The 18,499-nt window shown below is 49.0% G+C and overlaps 1 protein-coding gene across 1 annotated transcript in view; it reads right to left on the bottom strand.

Moving 5' to 3' along the window:
• The window catches only part of ATMIN (ATM interactor), a 47,710-nt gene extending 30,656 nt beyond the window's left edge, over positions 1 to 17,054 (bottom strand). Inside the window, exon 1 of the mRNA XM_063945771.1 lies at positions 16,728 to 17,054. Coding sequence (XP_063801841.1) covers positions 16,728 to 16,934 — 207 coding nt within the window. The 5' untranslated portion in view covers positions 16,935 to 17,054. The remainder of the gene's footprint in view (positions 1 to 16,727) is intronic.
• Between the last annotated feature and the right edge of the window lie 1,445 nt (positions 17,055 to 18,499).

Below are 18,499 nucleotides of genomic sequence, written 5' to 3'. Positions count from 1 at the left end.
TGGGCTTTTGTAAAACAAAACCGCCCATTCTTTTTGACAATCGCCTGGCCGAGGCCAGGACTAACAACATGGTCACTTTCCATGTGAGATATTGGTCAACAGCATGGTCACTTTCCATGTGAGATATTTCAAATCCACAGATTTGAGCAGTTCAAACCAATATGATTTTAAGGAATCCCAACACTATGTTGAGATCTCACGGTGCCCCTAGAGGCACAAAAGAACTGTATATGGAATACACCCTTTACAATCTGGACTTCAGGAACTGAAGTCAATTTTTTCTGGAAGAAAATCTACAGGGCCGAAATTTAAATCTTAATGAACCCCAATTTGAGACTCAAAACACTCCTGTTTTCAGGAAGTGCAGAATCGACCTAGTTGAATTTCCTTCGTGGAGCCTTCCTGGCCTTACCCACGCAACATATTTTCACCACATGTGGTGATGACGTTGTGCGGTCACCTCCTTCCTGGCTTTGACCAAGGTAGGTATGACCTCTTATGGAATGCCTTTTTCCCTTCAGAATCCGGTATTCAACCGCCATGCCGTCAAACGCAGCCGCGGTAATTCTTGGAAAAGACATGGTACTTGCTGAAGCAAGTCCCTTCTTAGCTCCCCAGGCCCTTAGTCCTCTGTGAGCATCTCTTGAAGCTCCGGGTACCAAGTCACTCTTGGCCCATCCGGAGCCACTAGTATAGTTCATACTCCTCTATGTCTTATAATTCTCAATACCTTGGTTATGAGAAACAGAGGAGGGAACACATACACAGACTGGTACACCCACGGTGTTACCAGAACATCCACAGCTATCGCCTGAAGGTCTCATGACCTGGCGGAATACCTGTCCCGTTTTTCGGGCGGGACGCTATCATGTCCACCTTTGGTCTTTGCCAACGGTCCACAATCATGCTGAAAAACTTCCCTATGAAGTTTCCACTCTCCCGGGTGGAGGTCATGCCTGCTGAGGAAGTCTGCTTCCCAGTCGTCCACTCCCGGAAAGAACACTGCTGACAGTGCTATCACATGATTTTCCGCCTAGCGAAAACTCCTTGCAGTTTTGTCACTGCCCTCCTGCTTCTTGTGCCGCCCTTTCTGTTTACGTGGGCGACTGCCGCGATGTTATCCCACTGGATCAATACCGGCTGACCTTGAAGCAGAGGTCTTGCTAAGTTTAGAGCCTTATAAATTTGCTCTAAGCTTATTTATGCAGAGAGAATTCTCCAGACTTAATCACACTTCCCTGGAAATTTTTTCCCTGTGTGACTGTTCTCCAGCCTCTCAGGCTGGCCTCCGTGGTCACCGGCATCCAATCCTGAATGCCAAATCTGCAGCCCTCTAGAAGATGAGCACTCTGTAATCACCACAGGAGAGACACCCTTGTCCTTGGATATAGGGTTATCCGCTGATGCATCTGAGGATGCGATCCGGACCATTTGTCCAGCAGATCCCACCGAAGAGTTCTTGCGGGAAATCTGCCGAATGGAATTGCTTCGTAATAAGCCACCATTTTTACCAGGACTCTTGTGCAATGATGCACTGACACTTTTCCTGGTTTTAGGAGGATCCCGATTAGCTCGGATAACTCCCTGGCTTTCTCCACTGGGAGAAACACGTTTTTCTGGACTGTGTCCAGAATCATCCCTATGAACAGTAGACGTGTCATCGGAAAAAGCTGCGATTTTGGAATATTTAGAATCCACTCGTGCTGACGTAGAACTACTTAAGATAGTGCTACTCCGACCTCCAACTGTTCTCTGGACCTTGCCCTTATCAGGAAAGCGTCCATGTTTCCTTTTAAGAAAAATCATCATTCCGGCCATTACCTTGGTAAAGACCCGGGGCGCCGTGGACAACCCAAACGGCAGCGTCTGAACTGATAGTGACAGTTCTGTACCAGGAACCTGAAGTACCCTTGGTGAGAAGGGCAAATTTGGACCTGTAGGTAAGCGTCCCTGATATCCAGTGACACCATATCGTCCCCTTCTTCCTGGTTCGCTATCACTGCTCTGAGTGACTCCATCTTGATTTGAACGCTTGTATGTAAGTGTTCAAATATTTCAGATCTCACCGAGCCGGTTGGCTTCAGTACCACAATATAGTGTGGAATACTACCCCCTTCCATGTTGTAAGAGGGGTACTTTGATTATCACCTGCTGGGAATACAGCCTGTGAATTGTGTGAGGGGGAGATGTCTCGAATTTCCAATGTACACCTGGGATACTACATGTAGGATCCCGGAGTTCCCTTGCGAGTGAGCCCCCTGCGTACTGAAACTCTTGAGATGACCCCCTACCGCACCTGAGTCCGCTTGTACGGCCCCAGCGTTATGCTGCGGACTTGGCAGAAGCTGTGAGGGGCTTCTGTTCCTGGGAATGGGCTGCTTGCTGCAGTCTTCTTCCCTTTCCTCTACCCCTGGGCAGATATGACTGGCCTTTGCCCGCCTGCCCCTATGGGGACGAAAGGACTGAGACTGAAAAGACTGTGTCCTTTTTTGCCGATATGTGATTCGGGGTAACAAAAAGTGGATTTTTCAGCTGTTGCCATGGCCACCAGGTCCGATGGACCACCCCTTTATACGGCAATACTTCCACATGCCGTCTGGAATCTGCCTCACCTGACCACTGTCGTGTCTTCGTCTGGCAGATATGTAAATCACATTTACTCTTGATGCCAGAATGCAAATATCCCTCTGCGCATCACGCATATATAGAAATGCATCCTTAAAATGCTCTATAGTCAATAAAATCTTGTCCCTGTCAAGGGTATCAAAATTTTCAGTCAGGAAATCCGACCAAGCCCCCTCAGCGCTGCACATCCAGGCTGAGGCGATTGCTGGTCGTAGTATAACACCAGTATGTGTGTATATACTGTCATGATATTTTTCAGCTTGCTATCAGCTGGCTTCTTGAGGGCGGCCGTATCTAGAGACGGTAACGCCATGTTTTTATAAGCGTGTGAGCGCCTTATCCACCCTAAGGTGTGTTTCCCAACTCGCCCTTACTTCTGGCGGGAAAGGGTATACCGCCCATAACTTTCTATCGGAGGAACCCCACGTATCATCACACACTTAATTTAATTTATCTGATTCAGGCAAAACTACAAGTAGTTTATTCACACCCTACAAAATACCCTTATTTGTGGTACTTGCAGTATCAGAAATATGTAACAGCTCCTTCATTGCCCTTAACATGTAACTCGTGGCCCTAAAGGAAAATTACGTATGTTTCTTCACCGTCGACACTGGGGTCAGTGTCCATGTCTGTGTCTGTCGACCGACTGAGGTAAATGGGCGTTTTTACAAGCCCCTGACGGTGTCTGAGACGCCTGGACCGGTACTAATTTGTCCGCCGGCCATCTCATGTCGTCAACCGTCTTGCAGCGTGTTGACATTATCACGTAATTCCATAAGTAGACCATCCATTCCGGTGTCGACTCCCTAGAGAGTGACATCAACATTACAGGCAATTTGCTCCGCCTCCTCACCAACATTTTCCTCATACATGTCGACACACACGTACCGACATACAGCACACACACAGGGAATGCTCTGATAGAGGACAGGACCCACTAGCCCTTTGGGGAGACAGAGGGAGAGTTTGCCAGCACACACCAAAAGCGCTATAATGTATATAACAACCCTAGAAGGTGTTGTTTCTATATATGCGCTCTTAATATATCATTATATCGCCAATTTATGCCCCCCTTCTCTTTTAACCCTGTTTCTGTAGTGCAGTGCAGGGGAGAGTGGGAGCCTTCCTCACCAGCGGAGCTGATCAGGAAAATGGCGCTGAGTGCTGAGGAGAATAAGCTCCGCCCCTTTTTGGCGGGCTTTTCCTCCCGGTTTTTTAATAACTGGCCTGGGTTAAAATACATACATATAGCCTTAATGGCTATATGTGATGTATTTATTTGCCAAATAGGTATTTATATTGCTGCCCAGGGCGCCCCCAGCAGCGCCCTGCACCCTCCGTGACCGTGTCAGTGAGCCGTGTGACAACAATGGCGCACAGCTGCAGTGCTGTGCGCTACCTCTCTGAAGACTGTGAAGTCTTCTGCCGCCTGTTTCCGGACCTCCGTTCCGCCGTCTTTCTTCAGCGTCTGTAAGGGGGATCGGCGGCGCGGCTCCGGGACGAACCCCAGGCTGACCTGTGTTCCGACTCCCTCTGGAGCTCAGTGTCCAGTAGCCTAAGACTTCAATCCTCCTGCACGCAGGTGAGTTGCCAGTCTCTCCCCTAAGTCCCTCGTTGCAGTGATCCTGTCGCCAGCAGGAATCACTGATTAGAAACCTAAAAAAAAACTTTACTAAATAGCTCCTTAAGAGAGCCATCCAGTTTGCACCCTTCTCGGACGGGCACAAAAACCTAACAGAGGCTTGGAGGAGGGTCATGGGGGGAGGAGCCAGTACACACCATGTGACCTAAAAAGCTTTTTAGATGTGCCCTGTCTCCTGCGGAGCCCGCTATTCCCCATGGTCCTGACGGAGTCCCCAGCATCCACTAGGACGTTAGAGAAAAAAACAATATTCTTTGATTTTACTCAAGGCTATCAGCCCCCCATCCGCAGCCCATGGATGGGGGGGGGGGGGGGGGGGAGACAGCCTTGGGCTTCACCCCTGGCCCTTGGGTGGCTGGGGGGGGGGGGGGGGGGGACGACCCCTTGATTGAAGGGGTCCCCACTCCTCCAGGGTACCCCGGCCAGGGGTGACTAGTTGGATATTTAATGCCACGGCCGCAGATAATTCTACAGCCGGGGGTCACTTTTATCCCGCATAAAAGTGACCCCTGGCTGTGGTATTATCTGTCCAGCTAGTGGAGCCCGGTGCTGGTGCAAAAAATACGGGGGACCCCTACGCTTTTTGTCCCCCGTATTTTTTGCACCAGGACCAGGCGCAGAGCCCGGTGCTGGTTGTTAAAATATGGGGGATCCCCTGTCATTTTTTCCCCGTATTTTGGCAACCAGGACCGGCTCAAAGAGCCAGAGGCTGGTTATGCTTAGGAGGGGGGGACCCCACGCATTTTTTTCTCCTAATTTTTAAGCTATTCCATAAAAACAAAACAAAAAATATTTTAAAAAATATATAATACTTGTGCCTCCTAAATAGACAAACCAAGTACCTAATCCCTTCTAATATAAATAGATATGCTATTAGCAATATAAAAAAAAAAAAAAAAAAAAAAAAACACCCAAAAAAACAAAACATGTTTATAAAAATTTTTATTAGATTCCGCCAGCAAAGTGAGGCGGATTGAAAATGACGAATTTACTGACGAAAAGCACTAATGTCGAATTTACATTCTTCAATTGAATATACTTTTGTCGAAAAGCCGCATTTGTACCATTGCAGAAATGACGAATTTGTCAAATGTCGAATTTGAAAAGTCCGTTTTTTTGTCGAAAAGTACTCAATTGCATTGTCGAAATTTTTTTGGGGGCGAAAATGTCCCGTTTTTCGACATTTTCGGGAATTCGACCGCAATTGCATATGGCCCTTAGACACTTACATACTTCCCTTTTTGGCACTTGCTACAGGCAGCCGTCTACCCCTCTGGAAACCTCTTGCCTACTTAGATCTGAATGCAGAGGCCTTATGGTGCCCATACACTTGTGAGATTATCGGTACTAGCCTTTGATTTCGACTGGATCTGTGAGAGAAATCGGGGGATTGTATGCACATTTTAGGTACCTTGCGACGCGATGCGCGGGCACGCCGGTCGAATCTCGCTTCTCAAGATAGTATGTGCTGCACTTAATATTTATCGAATCGCGGTGCGATCGCATGCGTTTTTAAAAATACATGCGATATATCGCACTGCGATGCGCGATAGGCACCCGCCGGGAGCAGACAGAGCCACTCCCACTCGGCGGTGACATGCCCATCACGTGATTACCATGCGATCTATTGCACGGTATTCACTTTGGCAGTTCAGGTGTGATTTCATCGCACCTGAACTGCCAGTGCGATGCCCCGTGATGTCGCGTCACGGGCATCGCACGAGTGTATGAGCACCATTATACAGATGTGTCCTCATACATCTTGGCAGCGGGAGATGCTCGCGTGAGTAAGCAGACAGTTCCCGTGCAACTCCGTTAGCGCCGGACGTCTTTTTGCCACAAAAAAGTCTTAATCACATCACTATGTGAATAAGACGCACAAAGAGACTCTGCTGATTAAAATATGTGGCATGCATGCCTATATTATGCATGCGTCTGCAGCTGCATATGAAATGGTATGTTACAGCGTTCTCTAGGTAAACACTGTAAGGTAGCACTTCGTATACAGATATAGGAGCGGTCGCACACAGAACATAGACACGCCGCATGTCAATTTAAGCAGCATAAGCTGCTTGTGCGTCATATTCAATCATTTTGCCAATAGGATGCATTTTCATGGAAAAAGTCACACTACCGAGTCGCGCCACTAGAAGTGCTGTTTAACATGCAAGGAGGCTAGATGTATGTGGACACATCTGTATTATCCCTTTATGGTCTGATGGCTCACAACTGGCCCCTTCAGGAACCCAAGGGTTGGCCTGGGAGAGAGTTGGGGGCAACTCTGGAGCTGGAGGATTGGACTAAGAATGGTGAAAATGCAGCTATATCTTCCATTTGCATTAAGGAGAATACTTACAGACCTCTATACAGATGGTGCTTAGGACAGATTTCAATTATGTCTGCCCCCTATTTTGCCCGTCGGCAGCCCTTCAATTGTTTCTGCAGACAGGCGCAATAATAAGATTTTACTCACCGGTAAATCTATTTCTCGTAGTCCGTAGTGGATGCTGGGAACTCCGTAAGGACCATGGGGAATAGCGGGCTCCGAAGGAGGCTGGGCACTCTAGAAAGATTTATGACTACCTGGTGTGCACTGGCTCCTCCCACTATGACCCTCCTCCAAGCCTCAGTTAGGACACTGTGCCCGGACGAGCAGACATAATAAGGAAGGATTTAGAATCCCAGGTAAGACTCTTACCAGCCACACCAATCACACCGTACAACACGTGATACTATATCCAGTTTGACAGTATGAAAACAACTGAGCCTCTCAACAGATGGCTCAACAATAACCCTTTAGTTAGCAATAACTATTTACAAGTATTGCAGACAATCCGCACTTGGGATGGGCGCCCAGCATCCACTACGGACTACGAGAAATAGATTTACCGGTGAGTAAAATCTTATTTTCTCTGACGTCCTAGTGGATGCTGGGAACTCCGTAAGGACCATGGGGATTATACCAAAGCTCCCAAACGGGCGGGAGAGTGCGGATGACTCTGCAGCACCGAATGAGAGAACTCCAGGTCCTCCTCAGCCAGGGTATCAAACTTGTAGAATTTAGCAAATGTGTTTGCCCCTGACCAAGTAGCTGCTCGGCAAAGTTGTAAAGCCGAGACCCCTCGGGCAGCCGCCCAAGATGAGCCCACTTTCCCTGTGGAGTGGGCTTTCACTGATTTAGGATGCGGCAGTCCAGCCGCAGAATGCTCCTGCTGAATCGTGTCACAGATCCAGCGAGCGATAGTCTGCTTAGAAGCAGGAGCACCCAGTTTGTTGGGTGCATACAGGATAAATAGCGAGTCAATTTTCCTGACTCCAGCCGTCCTGGAAACATAATTTTTCAAGGCCCTGACTACGTCCAGTAACTTGGAATCCTCCAAGTCCCTAGTAGCCGCAGGCACTACAATAGGTTGGTTCAAGTGAAAAACTGATACCACCTTAGGGAGAAACTGGGGACGAGTCCTCAATTCTGCCCTATCCATATGGAAAATCAGATAAGGACTTTTATATGACAAAGCCGCCAATTCTGATACACGCCTGGCCGAAGCCAAGGCCAATAACATGACCACTTTCAACATGAGATATTTTAGATCCACGGTTTTTAGTGGTTCAAACCAATGTGATTTTAAGAAAACTCAACACCACGTTGAGATCCAAGGTGCCACTGGAGGCACAACTGGGGGCTGAATATGCAGCACTCCTTTCACAAATGTCTGAACTTCAGGTACTGAAGCTAATTTTTTCTGGAAGAAAATCGACAGAGCCGAGATCTGTATCTTAATGGAGCCTAATTTTAGGCCCATAGACACTCCTGCTTGTAGGAAATGCAGAAATCGACCTAGTTGAAATTCCTCTGTTGGGGCCTTTTCGGCCTCACACCAAGCAACATATTTCCGCCATATGCGGTGATAATGTTTTGCAGTAACATCTTTCCTGGCTTGAATCAGCGTAGGAATGACTTCCTCCGGAATGCCCTTTTCCTTTAGGATCCGGCGTTCAACTGCCATGCCATCAAAACGTAGCCGCGGTAAGTCTTGGAACAGACAGGGCCCCTGTTGCAGCAGGTCCTGTCTGAGCGGCAGAGGCCATGGGTCCTCTGATATATAGTTTCTTGAAGTTCTGGGTACCAGGCTCTTCTTGGCCAATCCGGACCCACGAGTATCGTTCTTACTCCTCGCCTTCTTAGAATTCTCAGTACCTTTGGTATGAGAGGCAGAGGGGGGGGAACACATAAACCGACTGGTACACCCACGGTGTTACCAGAGCGTCCACAGCTATCGCCTGAAGGTCCCTTGACCTGGCGCAATATCTTTTATAGCTTTTTGTTGAGGCGGGACGCCTTCATGTCCACCTGTGGCCTTTCCCAATGGTGTACAATCCTTTGGAAGACTTCTGGATGAAGTCCCCACACTCTCGGGTGGAAGTCGTGTCTGCTGAGAAGATCTGCTTCCCAGTTGTCCACTCCGGGAATGAACACTGCCGACAGTGTTAACACATGATTTTCCGCCCATCGGAGAATCCTTGTGGCTTCTGCCATCGCCATCCTGCTTCTTGTGCCGCCCTGTTGGTTTACATGGGCGACTGCCGTGATGCTGCCTGATTGGATCAGGACCGGCTGGTTTTGAAGCAGAGGCCTTGCCTGACTCAGGGCATTGTAAATGTCCCTCTGTTCCAGAATATTTATGTAGGGAAGTCACCTGACTTGACCAAAGTCCCTGGAAGGTTCTTCCCTGTGTGACTGCCCCCCAGCCTCAAAGGCTGGCATCCATGGTCACTAGGACCTAGTCCTGTATGTCGAACCTGCGGCCCTCTTAAAGATGGGCACTCTGCAGCCACTACAGTAGAGATACCCTGGTCCTTGGAGACAGGGTTATCAGCCTAATGCATCTGAAGATGCGACCCGGACCACTTGTCTAACAGGTCCCCCTGAAAAGTTCTTGCATGGAACCTGCCGAATGGGATTGCTTCGTAGGAAGCTATCATTTTTCCCAGGACTCGCGTGCAATGATGCACCGATAACGGTTTTGGCTTCAGGAGGTCTCTGACTAGAGATGACAGCTCCTTGGCTTTCTCCTCCTGGAGAAACACTTATTTCTGGTCTGTGTCCAGAACCATCCCCAGGAACAGTAGACGTGTCGTAGGAACCAGCTGTGACTCTGGACTGTTTAGAATCCAACCGTGCTGTTGTAGCACTTTCCAAAATAGTGCTACCCCGACTAGCAACTGCTCCTTGGACCTCGCCCTTATAAGGAGATTGTCCAAATACGGGATAATTAAAAACTCCCCTTTTCGAAGGAGTATCCTCATTCCGGCCATTACCATGGTAACACCCTCGGTGCCCTGTACAGTCCAAACGGCAGAGTCTGGACTTGGTAATGGTAATCCTGTACCACAATCTGAGGTACTCCTGGCGAGGATAGTAAATAGGGACATGCAGGTAAGCATCCTTGATGTCCCGGGATACCATGTAATCCCCCTCGTCCAGGCTTGCAATAACCGCCCTGAGCGATTCCATCTTGAACTTGAATTTTTTATGTATGTGTTCAAGGATTTTAAATATAAAAAAGGGTCACCCCGAACCATGCAGTTTCGGTACCCCAAAACCGTGTGGAATAGTAACCCCGTCCTTGTTGGAGTAGGGGCACCTTATGTATTACCTGCTGGGAATACAGCTTATTAATTGCCTCTAGCACAGCCTCCCTGCCTGAGGGAGTTGTCGGCAAGGCATATTTGAGGAAACGGCGGGGGGGGAAGACATATCGAATTCCAGCATGTACCCCTGAAATACTACTTGAATGAAACAGGGATCCACCTGTGAGCGAGCCCACTGATCGCTGAAATTTTTGAGACGGCCCCCCACCGTACCTGGCTACACCTGTGGAGCCCCCGCGTCATGCTGTGGACTCAGAGGAAGCGAGAGAAGAATTATGATTCTGGGAACAGGCTGACTGGTGCAGCTTTTTCCCTCTTCCCTTGTCTCTGTACAGAAAGGAAGCGCCATTGACCCGCTTGCTTTTCTGAAGCCGAAAGGACTGTACCAGATAATACAGTGCTTTCTTAGTCTGTGAGGAAACTTGAGGTAAAATATTTCTTCCCAGCTGTTGCTGCGGATACGAGGTCCCAGAGACCATCCCCAAATAATTCCTCACCCTTATAAGGCAGAATCTCTATGCGCCTTTTAAGGGCAGCATCACCTGTCCAATGACAGGTCTCTAATACCCTCCTGACAGAATGGACATTACATTAATTTTGGATGCCAGCCGGCAAAATATCCCTCTGTGCATCCCTCATATATAAGACGACGTCTTTAATATGTTCTCATGTTAGCAAACTAGTATGTTTGACAGGGTCACCGACCACGCTGCAGCAGCACGCTCTACAGGTTTCAGTCTAGTACCAGAGTGTGTAAATACAGACTTCAGGATAGCCTCCTGCTTTTTATCAACAGGTACCTTCAAAGTGGCCGTTCCTAAAACGGCAGTGCCAAACCTATTTTGACAACCGTGTGAGCGCCTTATCCACCCTAGGGGATATCTCCCAGCGTAACTTATCCCCTGGCGGGAAAAGGTACGCCATCAGTAACTTTTTAGAAATTACCAGTTTCTTATCAGGGGGAACCCACGATTTTCACACACTTCATTCATTCATCTGATGGGGGAACAAAACACTGCCTGCTTTTTCTCCCCAAACATAAAAACCCATTTTTTAGAGGTTAATGTCATAAATGTGTAACACATTTTTTATTGCCGGGATCAAGTCACGGATGTTCCTAGTGGATTGTGTATATGTCTCAACCTAGTCGACACTGGAGTCAGACTCCGTGTCGACATCTGTGTCTGCCATCTGAATGAGCGGGCGTTTTTGAGCCCCTGACGGCCTTTGAGACGCCTGGGCAGGCACGGGCTGAGAAGCCGGCTGTCCCACAGCTGTTACGTCATCCACCCTTTTATGTAAGGAGTTGACACTGTCGGTTAATACCTTTTACCTAACCATCCACTCTGGTGTCGGCCCCACAGGGGGCGACATCACATTTATCGGCATCTGCTCCGTCACTATATAAGCCTCCTCCTCAAACCTGTCGACACAGCTGTACCGACACACCGCACACACACAGGGAATGCTCTGACTGAGGACAGGACCCACAAAGCCCTTTGGGGAGACAGAGAGAGAGAGTATGCCAGCACACACCAGAGCGCTATAGAATGTGGGGATTAACACTATAACTGAGTGCATTTTCCCCCATAGCTGCTTGTATATACAATATTGCGCCTAAATTTAGTGCCCCCCCTCTCTTTTTAACCCTTTGAGCCTGAAATCTAAAGGGGAGAGCCTGGGGAGCTGTCTTCCAGCTGCACTGTGAAGAGAAAATGGCGCCAGTGTGTCTGAGGGAGATAGCTCCGCCCCTTTTCCGCGGCCTATTCTCGCGCTTTTTTCTGGATTCTGGCAGGGGAATTTACCACATATATAGCCTCTAGGGCTATATATTGTGGTATTTTTGCCAGCCAAGGTGTTTTTATTGCAGCTCAGGGCAGCTCAGGGCGCCCCCCCAAGCGCCCTGCACCCTCAGTGACCGGAGTGTGAAGTGTGCATGAGGAGCAATGGCGCACAGCTGCAGTGCTGTGCGCTACCTTGGTGAAGACTGATGTCTTCTGCCGCCGATTTTCCGGACCTCTTCTTGCTTCTGGCTCTGTAAGGGGGACAGCGGCGCGGCTCCGGGACCGAACACCAAGGACTGGGCCTGCGGTCGATCCCTCTGGAGCTAATGGTGTCCAGTAGCCTAAGAAGCCCAATCCGGCTGCAAGCAGGCGAGTTCGCTTCTTCTCCCCTTAGTCCCTCGCTGCAGTGAGCCTGTTGCCAGCAGGTCTCACTGAAAATAAAAAACCTAATTCTATACTTTCTTTCTAGAGGCTCAGGAGAGCCCCTAGTGTGCATCCAACCTCGGCCGGGCACAAGATCTAACTGAGGCTTGGAGGAGGGTCATAGTGGGAGGAGCCAGTGCACACCAGGTAGTCATAAATCTTTCTAGAGTGCCCAGCCTCCTTCGGAGCCCGCTATTCCCCATGGTCCTTACGGAGTTCCCAGCATCCACTAGGACGTCAGAGAAATCAGGATTTCAGCTTGCTATCCCCGTGGGTGGCAAGCTGTAATGCGCAAAAAGTTACCCGTTTGGTCGCTTAAAAGGGACTTTTCACGATCGCGCCTATGACTAATCTGATTTAGCTGCTTTACGCAGATAAACCCGACTGCTATGTGCCCGATAACAGGGGACAATTGAATATTGCCCCGCGATCTCCCGTCACTGGAGACAGGAGATCGGGTGCGCTATAGCAATTGAATATCACCCTTAGTGACTACTGGCCTTCACGCTATATTTTCTCAGGCCTCTAATAGGTGTTGGAGGCTCTGTGGGGAAGAGGGCACCTTTTGCCATACTTCGTGCACAGCCCGAAGATTTGGGATGTTTGGGACGCGGTGCACTAATTTGCTCACTTACGGGTATCTCACTCCCGCGCCGTCTTTCATTCTCCCTCCCTGTTCCCAACACCGATAACCTCACTCAAGTATTAATCACATACTTAAACGCAGCTAACTGCACCATAGCAGTTAACTGAAGAATCTTAAACCCCCCCTTCGTCCTGCACACAGTGCCTTTCGGCATACTTATCACCTAGAGCACAGGTTCTCAAACTCGGTCCTCAGGACCCCACACAGTTCATGTTTTCCAGGTCCCCTCACAGAATCACAAGTGAAATAATTATCTCCACCTGTGGACCTTTTAAAGTGTGTCAGTGGATAATTACTACACCTGTGCACCTGCTGGGCGACCCGACAATTTGGGGTCCCGAGGACCGAGTTTGAGAACCTGTGACCTAGAGTACATCATCAGCTATCTCTATGGACACACTCACAAACTCTCATGAGGCTAAAATTGAATTTCATGTAGGCTTCCTCTCACCACATTCCATGCCAGCAATTCCCGCTTCCTATTTCCCCCTCATTTATTGTACGAACATTGACCTTCCTCTCGTCTCTCCTCCCTTTTCCTGTTCTCCATCCACACATTCCACAGTTATCCACTACTCAAATATCTTCAGTCTGCCTAGACCAGGGCTGTAACCAGTGGTGTGCGAGTGTGCAGTCGCCCAGGACGCAGCACCTGCATTTGGCTTTCAGGGCACCCACACTCTGCAGCATGTAGAGCTGCCCAGAGTACAGTCAGTGCTCCGTTTCCTAGTGCCCCACCCCCTTGGTGTGACATCACAGGATGAATGAGCGGTGCCAACAGACCACATCTGACAGTCCTGGTATAGAACACGTGTCCAGTATGTATGATCCGGCCATGTAGTTTTAGCAACCGGCCAGTGTTTGGTCAACTGCAAAGTCAGGAATGCATTGCAATTCCTACACCATCTTCGTTTTACCTTAAGTGCACCTTCAGTTCTGAAGGACCCTAGAAATGTTTACACACATTTGCAAAGGTCACCAATGCTTTGCACAAAGTAACTTAAGGGCCCTACACACTTAGCGATTACACTGAAAGATATGAACAGTCTCATTCAACATCGTTCAGTGTGTATGCACCAGCGATGAATGATGTGCGGCCCCGCTCTCGTTCATCGTTGGTGCCGGCTCGTTTATACATGCAAGCCAATATGGACAATATCGTCCATATTAGCATGCCCTGCTATGGGGCCAGGTGAAGAGAAGAAACTTCACTCCCCCCAGTCGGCAGGTGTAGGGCCCATTACTTTGGGGTTTTTATTACAATGTCATTGGGGTCAATTCTATTCGGCAACTAAAGAATAGCGCCGGGAATTAGCTCCCGACGCTATTCAATTCAGCTAAAGTTAAGTCGGCGATGTCCCGTTCTCGCCGACTTAACAGGTAGTTTTGTCGGGAGAACGGACATTCTCCGACTTAACTACCCGGCGCGAGGCTGATTCCCGACAGAATCAGCCTCGCGCCGGCCGCGAGGCAGCACTTTTGTCGGGTTTCTTCTCTCATCCCCCGGGGATGAGAGAAGAATTCCCGACAATTGCGGGCAACTAGTAGCAGAATTGAATAGCGTCGGGAGCTAATTCCCGGCGCTATTCTTTAGTTGCCGAATAGAATTGACCCCATTGTGGTGGAACATTAAATTCAGAAATTGCACAAAAATATTTCAAAGTAGGTATGCAAATTACATATGGAGAGTGGGGGTATTCAAATGTTATCGCCCCCAATCTCCCGTCTAAAGTAACGGGAGATCGCAGGGAGAGATATACAACTGAAGTTCCCTATCGCACCCATTAAGCAGCTAAACCAGATTAAACTAATGGGCACAATCGGGAAAAGTGCCATTTGGGTCACTTTCCACACATTTCAGCTTGCCACCCCCGGCGTGTGCAAGCTGAAATGTAGACACCGGCAGCCGATCGCACCCAAACGGAGCAACATTTCAATAGCTCAGTTTGACGCCATCTAGTGACTGCCGGCGGGGATAACATTTCAATTCCGCCCTTATTGTTTAGAATGTGCACCTGCATTTTCTTTTTTCCCTGCATGTTAACTTGCTATATGCCCTCACCCACTCAGGCTTCCCTCAGATCTGCTTTGGATAAGATGCTGTGGAGAACATTTTACCTTTGCGAGTTGCAGAAACAACAATACATTGTATGGGGGCGATTCAATTGTCCCCCACCTACTAGCACTAGATGGCACCTGAGCAATTCAATTGTTGCTCCGTTCAGTGCGCATGCAGCAGGGGGGACACATTTCAGCTTGCAACCTCCTGAGGGGTGATGTTTATAAATGCACTTTGCTAGCCCAACCAAGGGGGTAATTCAGAGTTGATCGCAGCAGCAACTTTGTTAGCAGATGGGCAAAACTATGTGCACTGCAGGGGGGGGCAAATGTAACATGTGCAGAGAGTTAGATTTGGGTGGGGTGTGTTCAAACTGAAATCTAAATTGCAGTGTAAAAATAAAGCAGCCAGTATTTACCCTGCACAGAAACAAAATAACCCACCCAAATCTAACTCTCTCTGCACATGTTACATCTGCCCACCCTGCAGTGCACATGGTTTCGCCCATCTGCTAACAAAGTTGCTTTTGCGATCAGGTCTGAATTAGGCCCCATGTACACACTACATTGATGGCACTATATTGGCTCATCAGGACCAATGAACGTTGTGCAACACTCCTGATGTCGGGAGCAGGTGTAATAGGTTTGTGCTGTCCGCTCCAGGTGCTACGTACATACTGTGCACGGACCAGACCAACCAGCCTAATACCGGCTGACAAGACCGATTTTAGCAGAGTGTATCCAGCTTTACCGAAACATTGTGTTTTATGTTATTCCACTGCAAACCAAATAGACAACATAGCCACAAGTACATAGCCAGCCATTCATTACACCTATACGTGCTAGTTGCACAGCTCATTCCAAAACACTGCGCATTACTAAGAAGTTTAAACCCCCTCGCACCCCACACACTTTTGCGGCTGCTGTTGGGCATGAAGGCCTTGCTTGCAATCTGCCATCCAAATCATCCCACAGGTATTCCTTTGCGTCAAGGTCAGATCTCCGTACCGTCTTATCAAGGTCTACATCAAGACCAGTTTTTGGACGGCCCTCACTTTGAATAGGGGGCACTGTCATGCTGACACAGGAAAGGGCCTTTCCACAAATGTAAGTGGTCTACCTATGCTGTAACAGTAAGAGGTTCCCCACCACAACGGCCAGGGAGACCCCCTACGTGATTATCCTTTATGTATACTGCCGGGTCCTGTTCTCTCATAGACGTATGCACAGCATCCAGTGATGTAGCAGCAAATGAAAGGTCTCCATATACAGTACAGCAGGCCCCCCCCCCCCCCCCCCAATATGGTGGCGCATCGCTCCGGCAAAGCTCTATGGGCTAGATGCATCATCTCTTGGAGAGTGGTAAACTATCAGCCAATCAGCTCCTAGCTGTCATTTATCAGACAGGGCCTGCAACATGGCAGTTAGGAGCTGATTGGCTGGGACTTTTCCCTCTTTCTAATTTATCTCTCTCCAGGCTATGATCAAGCCCAATGTCATTGAATTGACCCCAGTGATGTTGGGAGATAGGCTGCAACAGTGTCAGAGACCTGAAGACACACCAGAGATGATGGGCAGAGCAGTACATATACCAGCTTGGCATGCCTGGTCTGTGTCACACCCTGGGCTGGCACAGACCAGGCATGTCACCCCAGCATGTCACCCTCCTAAAGGCAGGACCATTGGGAACATGCTACATGACCATGGAAATACATAGCACCACCTTAGCCATTCATTCCCACACTGACACCAGGACTGCACGCAGCCTCCTGACCATGTAAGGTCGCAGTCACTCTCCCCACATCAAAACCTCCATCTTGTGCAATTCCCATATTTACTACACAGGACACCCCTCCATGCCTTCTCATTGCGGTACGTCCCACAATCACCTCACCTGCACGCCATGGGACTTCACCAAGTGCATGTTGAGGGCGGGGGGGTTGGGGAGAACTTTGCCGCATCCCTTCACCGTGCACAGTATGTTGGTGCGGACCTCCCGAGACAGCTCGCTGACGGACGGCTTCACAATCTCCCAGTGCTCGCAGGAGTACAGCGCCCGCACCCGGGTACCGGCACCACCACCGCCGCCGCGGGCATCCATGGCACCGCAGCAGCACCGGCGCCCCCGCCGTACACACAGCCGGCGTGCACCTGGCAGCAACACCTCCTCCTCCCAGTTCGCCGCAAAAGCTACTTCCGGGGGAGGTCCCGAAGACGAAAACAATACCGTGATTGGACGAACGATCTGTTATTAGCATAAATAGGCGTGGTTCTTGGATGGGCGTGGTGATACAGACGCTGTTCTGATGTTGGTGTGGTACGTTGTTGCGTCTTGTGCGAGTAACCTTCCGCGTAGTGTTACACCTGACAAATAGTCCCAGTGCCAGCAGCATGGGCGCATGCGCCTGATCTCAGCGTTACATATGATTTTATACATAATTACTTACACACCGCACTTTGCGGATATCGTTTATTAATAGTGTATTATGTGTTAGCTTGGCTTTGTAAAGAAAAGCAGCTCTCCAGCTGTCTAACATACATACAATACAATGCAATATAAAACAACACCCAAGTAATATATTTATTTTCATGAAATACGTGGTTTGATTGTTAGGAGTTCAGCAATCTGTTGGTGCGGGGAGTTGCATTCTGCTGCATCAGAAACCCCACGAAAACATGGTAGACACATACAAACTCTACACATATGGATCATAACCGTACACTGAATGCATGATCTCGGTGCTGTGCGCCGTAGCTGGGTATATGAGACTTTGGGGGTCATTCCGACCTGTTCGCACGCTGCCGTTTTTCGCAGCGCAGCGATCAGGTCACTACTGCGCATGCATATGCACCGCAATGCGCAGGCGCGTCGTACGGGTGCCAAGTGGATCATTGCTGAGTGATGGATTTAACGAAGAATCCATTTGCACGGGTGATCGCAAGGAGATTGACAGGAAGAGGGCGTTTGTGGGTGTCAACTGACCGTTTTCTGGGAGTGCTTGGAAAAACGCAGGCGTGTCCAAGCGTTTGCAGGGCGGGTGTCTGACGACAATTCCGGGACCGGACAGGCTGAAGTGATCGCAGCGGCTGAGTAAGTTCAGACCTACTTAGAAACTGCACAAAATGTTTTTGCAGAGCTCGGCTGCACAGGCGTTCGCACACTTGCAAAGCGAAAATACACTCCCCCATAGGCGGCGACTATCTGATCGCAGCGCTGCAAAAAAATAGCTAGCGAGCGATCAACTCGGAATGACCCCTTTTGTGCAGGGTCGGTGCTAGGGTGTTCGGTGCCCCCCTGCAAACTGTACATTTGCGCCCTCCCTTCCATACGTTACAAAGGGATATTGTGCACCGAAAGCTTGTTTTGCAAAAAAAAGGGGTGTGGCCACAAAATGGTACCAACATTTTCAAATTACACCACACAGTAGTACAATCTTATTGACATTACACCACATAGTAGTGCCCCTCGTACATGTTACGCCACACAGCAGTGCCAATTATACTTGCCCATAGGTAGTGCTGATTATACACATAATGGCCACAGGTAGTAGTGCTGCTTATACACATAATGCCCACAGGTAGTAGTGCTGTTTATTTTACATAATGTCCACAGTTAGTAGTGCCACTTATACACATAATGCCCACAGGTAGTAGTGCCACTTATAC

This window comes from Pseudophryne corroboree, chromosome 11 (genome assembly GCF_028390025.1).
Source record: "Pseudophryne corroboree isolate aPseCor3 chromosome 11, aPseCor3.hap2, whole genome shotgun sequence".
Lineage (NCBI taxonomy): Eukaryota > Metazoa > Chordata > Amphibia > Anura > Myobatrachidae > Pseudophryne > Pseudophryne corroboree.
This window is presented reverse-complemented; position numbering and strand designations above follow the sequence as displayed.